Raw genomic sequence first — 6,000 nt, forward strand, 5'->3', positions numbered from 1 at the left:
AAAGGGGTATTTTTGGATGATACACTTTTAAAGAGTGAAGTATAAAACTTCACAGGAAAAAAATAGGCACTATAAAGAGCAGTCATGAATAAAAGCAAACAGTGAGAGCCTTAAAATTAGTGGGATTACCAGCACAAATTCTGTGTCTACTACAGGTCACCAGAGAAATGATACTATTTTAGTTTAAAGTACAAGGATGGGTTCTGTCAGCACAAAAGGTGGGGTCAGACATTTAGACATCCAGGACAGCTACTGTAAATCACTTCCAAAAGGTGGCTATGTACAATAGTCCCTGAGAAAATGAGGCTGCTTTAAGTAGTTGTATAAATGTGCACTTGTAGGTGCTCTCATCAGAAACCATAGTCAGAGGTTTGGAAGGGGATGCTTGGCTGCCCCTCCCTGGCACCCTGTGAATCAGGCAGCTCTGGTACACGCTGCTATCTCCATCCACAGATAATCTGGTTAATGTTCTAACCTCTTCATGACATGTCACCTGTCCTCTCAAGTCACAGGACCTTTCTCCTCCCTCCCTGTCTGCAAACTGTTATCAGTTGGCAGGAACAGCCATCACTGTTGCACTGCTTGCTCAGCGGTGCAATTTCCTTTCAGCAATCTCTTCAAGGAAGTGAAACCACTGTTAGGTATTTTTACATTTTGAGGTGCCAGAGCAAAATGAAGCACTGCAGGCAGAAGATAAAGGTAGCTGAGAAGAGCTGCTGTTACAGTGACAGGGAAAAACCTGTATTCACTCTGTGATAGCTTCTGACAGTGTTTCAAAGCACATGATAAAGTGTGCAGTGGATTTACTGGAATAAATAAGCCACAGGCCAGTCGTCACCTTGGGTATTTTCTTCCCTTTCCACTGTCAGCATTAACAACTGCAATTACTTTAGATGAGCAAGTAAGTAATAGTTCTACTGTTATTTAAGGAAGTGTATGTTTTCATTCTGAAGGAGTTCTATAATCTTACTGCTTAAACTCAGTTTTGTTTAAGCTGTGAAATACATTTTAAGTCTCTGTCATTGGTAATGAGGAAAAATTCTGATTATAAAATACAGTTTGAAAATTCCTTTTTGGATTGACTGAAACACTGAAGTATGACATTTACATATTCAGAACCCATGTAATAGCACAGAGAAAAGAAAACTGATTTCTGGGGCATTTATGGCAAGATTGATAAAAGTAGGCTGTGGTAGGTAGTCTCAAAACTCAGATAGACTTTAGAGAAATACCATTAAGAGCTTAACAGCTTTTCTAAGGGTGCAATTCCTGTTTTGATTACCAAAGGTAACTATGTGTTGAGCTCCACTTTATCAAATGTAAAATTATGCAATATAAGGGTTTTTTTGTTGAAACACTGTAAAAGTTTTAGGAAATTGCCAAGTTTTCAGTTTCTTGATACTTTGCAGGTTATCATGTTAGAACCATACCTGAGTATTTGTATGTCTTTATTGAGGCAGTTTGTATGGATTTGGAAGTATAGAATTGTTCAGGCTGGAATTACTGTTGAGCATTCTGTGTGATATAGTTAGAATTTTATAATGCCTACAGCATCCTGGGAAAGAATACTTAAAAATATGGATATTTTGCATCATGGGTTTTTTTCTGCAAATTTTTGGAAGATACATTGAAACAGAAACTGCTGTTATGATGAACATCATGTATTTGTGGAGTGTCAGAAGACATCATGAGCAATTAATAAGTAAGAAGACTTTTATTACTTAAAGTTATGAAAGAACAATTGATATTCCTGGTTTGGAAGGGGGGCGGGGAGAAAGTTATTAATCTTTGTACAGCAGTGGCTGTTGCTTTCTAGTACTTGACCACCCTTTAAGATAATCGGATTAGTTTTGATTTAATACTAACAGTTGGAGTTTTACATTTAGAAACACAAAAAAATTAACCAAGTATTTTCGATGCAGGATGACTGCTTAGTATCTTCAATGTCTTCCTGTATGTTTGTGGTTGAGAAGTGTGTCTGTCTTGTGATCTTGAGTGCTTTGCCCAAGATAGTTAACAAGAGGTTCTTTGCTTTTGAGTGTCCTCATATAGCAAAGATTTTAAAAAATGTGCTCAAACACTTCACGCTTCAAAACAAAATACTGATAGGCCCTGAAAGTCTTAAGAAACAAACCTGCTTGAAAGTTTCTGGGATGAAAAAGGTGCTTGTTACTAAGTTTCTCAAAGATACTCTTGAATTAAAAACACAGATTTTGTTTCATGTCCTGAAGGACAAGTTTCTTCTATTTGCTGAAACCCTTGAGGCACCCTACGTCTGAACACACCCAGCTGCCCACATACCAAGAGGAAACCTTTTCCAAACTCAGGGACTTACTGACATCTGCAGAGTTGATGTTTTCATTAAAAAAAATAAAGAAAAGAAAAAATATTTCCAGTCCCTGTGTTTGCTAAGCAAACCTTCCATATGTATAGTTACTGTACACAGATGAAACTTTCCTTCAGCCTCTCTGAGACTCCAGGAAAGCTGGAGAACAAAGGCAGCCATCACCCAGCCTGTTCAGCCTGGAAATGCGAACTCCCATGTGCCTTACTGGAGAAGGTGCTGCAGAGGGACTGTGCTGTAAATAATTGCTGCTGGCAACTGAATGAACAATAACATTTAACAAGTCAAGTTTGTGAAGAAATGTTTGGGGTCTTTCAAGTGTCTGAACAAAATTACAAACTAATCATTGAGTGTATTAGTACAAGCAAGCATAGTTTGGGAGGTGGAAATCTGTTCCAGTGTCTACTTCATTGTTTGCCAAAAGATTTCTTCACTAGGTTATGCTCACAAGTGTTATGACAATTGCCAGACAGTTAAATTTAGCTTTTACTGCACTAAGTATAGGGCATAGAAATGTTGATTTGTACTTGCCTTCCTTATGAAAACTAACTTACTCAGATTGCATCCAGAGAATCTCCGTATTGTTTGCTGACAAATGATATTTGTCTTTGTTATCTATTTCTGTATGACTATCTATATAGAAACCTAGATAGGTATAAAACAAGTATCTAATAAAAATTAATAATTTGTGGGATCTGAATTCACTGATCATGTAAAAGGCTAAGCAGGAAAAGGTTTACAATGGTACATTCACTGAATTACTTCTCTATTTGAGTTGCAGTAGTTAATTGTCATGACATTAGGGATAGTCACAGTTTCAGATTTCATTATGAGTATGAGAATCAGATCAGACTTAACAATTCATCTGATCAAATAAGGCAGGTTTATTGCCTCAATTTGAAATTCCATCAATCTATATATAGAGAGATGATCTAAACCATTTCTGAGCAAGTTCACTTGGTATTTTCTCAAAAGTGAAACAGTCTAAAAGAATGTATATTTAAAGAGAGTAGTTTTAGGGATTTAAAAGATGGGGGTTCCTGCAACTACACGGGCATTACTTTTGTACCAGTTAGTAAGGCTAACAAGAATTGTTAAACATGGAAATATTCCTGAATTTGCTGTCCAGGGAATGTCTGTTTTGAAGTACTAACTGCATACTTTTTTTCCCCCCTAGTGGCCACAGATGTCTTCAACTCCAAAAGTCTGGCCATTCAGGCCCAGAAGAAGATCCTTGGAAAAATGGTGTCCAAATCCATAGCAATTACTTTGATTGATGATACAAGCAGTGATGTTTTAGATGAGCTTTACAGAGTAACAAAGGAATATACGCAAAATAAAAAGGAAGCAGAGAAGATCATCAAAAACCTCATTAAAATAGTGCTCAAATTGGCAATTCTCTATAGGAACAACCAGTTTAATCAGGATGAAATAGCATTGATGGAGAAATTCAAGAAGAAGGTTCATCAGCTGGCTAAGACCGTGGTCAGTTTCCATCAGGTAGATTATACCTTTGACAGGAACTTTTTGTCCAAACTGCTAAATGATTGCAGAGAGCTACTTCATGAAATCATTCAGCGTCACCTAACTGCGAAGTCACACGGACGTGTCAACAATGTGTTTGATCACTTCTCTGATTGTGAATTTTTGGCTGCCTTATACAATCCCTTTGGACCTTACAAACTCCATTTGCAGAAACTTTGTGATGGGGTGAACAAAATGCTAGATGAGGGGAACATATAAGTACTTGTATTAGAGGTGACTGCCTATGAATTATTTGTAGATGGAACACTGTTGATTTATGAAGGAATAAGGGAGCATGCAAAGAGGGTTTTTTTACATAATAACAAATATTTCCAAAATATCTTTATTAATTGATTTCCTACTATGAGCTATCTGTTGCTATTTACAGTCCATCTGAAAAAAAAGACTGTACAGAACTGTGCTTTGTGTATGGAAACAGCTTGATAAAGACAAACAGAATGGTCCAAGTAGAATAAGAGTTTTACAAGATAGACATATAAACCAAACCAATATGGTGTCAGACAATCAGCATATTTTGTAGATTTACAGAATTAATTCTAAACTATCAGAGTCCAGTATAGTTGGTAACAGACTATCATGGTGATGGTACACTGTGCAATTTCTTTCACTTGTAAAATAGATACATTTGATTCATTTATAGTCTTCTATGCTCTCTGCAAAGGTCACAGCTTCCTAGTGTTGCCATTATGAAGCACTGAGTTTTAAATAATATCAATGATGCTGTCATATAGAGTCTTAACAGCAGGCTTGTGCATCTCCAGCACAGAGGAGAAAAATTCCTGTCTGCAAAGAAGGGTCTGCCAAATATAGATCCTTATAGATTAACACAGATGTTTGCTTACTTTGATTATATGGGGATTAATTGAGGAATAAGCTACAGTAAAATAGCCAAACTGGGGAAGAGTATTCCCTAGAAACCACCTGCAGTACATAGTTTTAACTCTGCCTCTGATAAGGTAAAACACAGTGACTTGTCTGTGCAATTCCTTAAGATATTTAGAATTCTGCTAGTAGAATCACAGAATCAAACATTTGGGTTGGAAGGGTCACAATTCTTTTTGAAAAGGTGAGAGTCAGTATATTTTATATGCTACTCTGTTGTATGATGTGAATTCAAAAACGTTGATCATCTGAAAATAAATTCCAAGCCAATCTGCTTTGTGTACAATGAAACTAGAAACAGAAATTACTTTTATTGTTGTGTTATATACTATTTAACTAATGGAAAAATGGAATTTTGAATAATTTTTTTTCTTCTTTTCTTCCTTCCTACCTTTTATTCTTCTGCTTCTGCTTCATCTTCTCTCTGCCTTGACATTGGGGATAAAAAAGTGACTTTCTTGACACTGTAATGACTTAAAAGCATGAAGTTAATACATTTCAAACAGCCTAAGACTTTTTGTTAGGAAACATATAAAGAATTTGCTGTTTATTTAATTGCCAGTGTTTTTGCTGTTTGCTGTGTCCTTTGTTTTAACTAGTAAACCAAAGAATATTTGCACTCCAAAGTTTTCTTGCCTTTTTTTCCCCTTGTTACATTTGAAATTATAAGGAACAAACTTGACCTATACCATCAATAAAAACATCATCGGCTCTGACATATGGTTTCAGCATTACCTGTGGGTTTTTTAAGACAGAAAATTAAGTTTTATTTATGTTTGGTTGGTCATTAGGCTGCAAATATTCCTAGAAATGTGCCAGAGAAATGTGTTCAAAATATGAACACCTTTTATAGAAGCTACTAGTGTCCAGCAGAGAGAAAAGATTAATGTATTACTTGGCTGGAGCAACAGGATAGTACACCAGAATTTGCCAAGAAATAGAATATTAAGTTGATATTTGAAGGAATATCATGTGAGATCCCCTCAGTAAATACATTATACTTTTGTTAATAAAACATCATACATAGGGATGCACCTTCATGAGGAAAACTGCCAAAAAAACTGTAGAGTTTAGTTTCTGATATATTCATTTTCCTACCTAGAAAGAGAAAGCTGTTTGTTTTCTTTAGCAGTTCTCTCTGGGGTGAGAACAAAAAGGAACTTGACTTCCAGAAATTGAAACAGTTTTCTTTACCTATCCTACTTCTAAATCATGTTTTGATTTCCCCA

At 36.0% G+C, this 6,000-nt stretch overlaps 1 protein-coding gene across 6 annotated transcripts in view; it reads left to right on the plus strand.

Annotated features, from left to right (window-relative positions):
• Positions 1–5,390, plus strand: part of TNFAIP8 (TNF alpha induced protein 8) — a 63,777-nt gene extending 58,387 nt beyond the window's left edge. For all 6 annotated transcript variants that reach the window (XM_071581357.1, XM_071581355.1, XM_071581360.1 and 3 more), the window contains one exon: positions 3,522–5,390. In XM_071581357.1, the coding sequence (XP_071437458.1) occupies positions 3,522–4,087 (566 nt within the window). In that variant the 3' untranslated portion in view covers positions 4,088–5,390. The remainder of the gene's footprint in view (positions 1–3,521) is intronic.
• Positions 5,391–6,000: the final 610 nt, after the last annotated feature.

The sequence above is a fragment of the Pithys albifrons genome, chromosome Z (assembly GCF_047495875.1).
Source record: "Pithys albifrons albifrons isolate INPA30051 chromosome Z, PitAlb_v1, whole genome shotgun sequence".
Taxonomy (NCBI): Eukaryota; Metazoa; Chordata; class Aves; order Passeriformes; family Thamnophilidae; genus Pithys; species Pithys albifrons.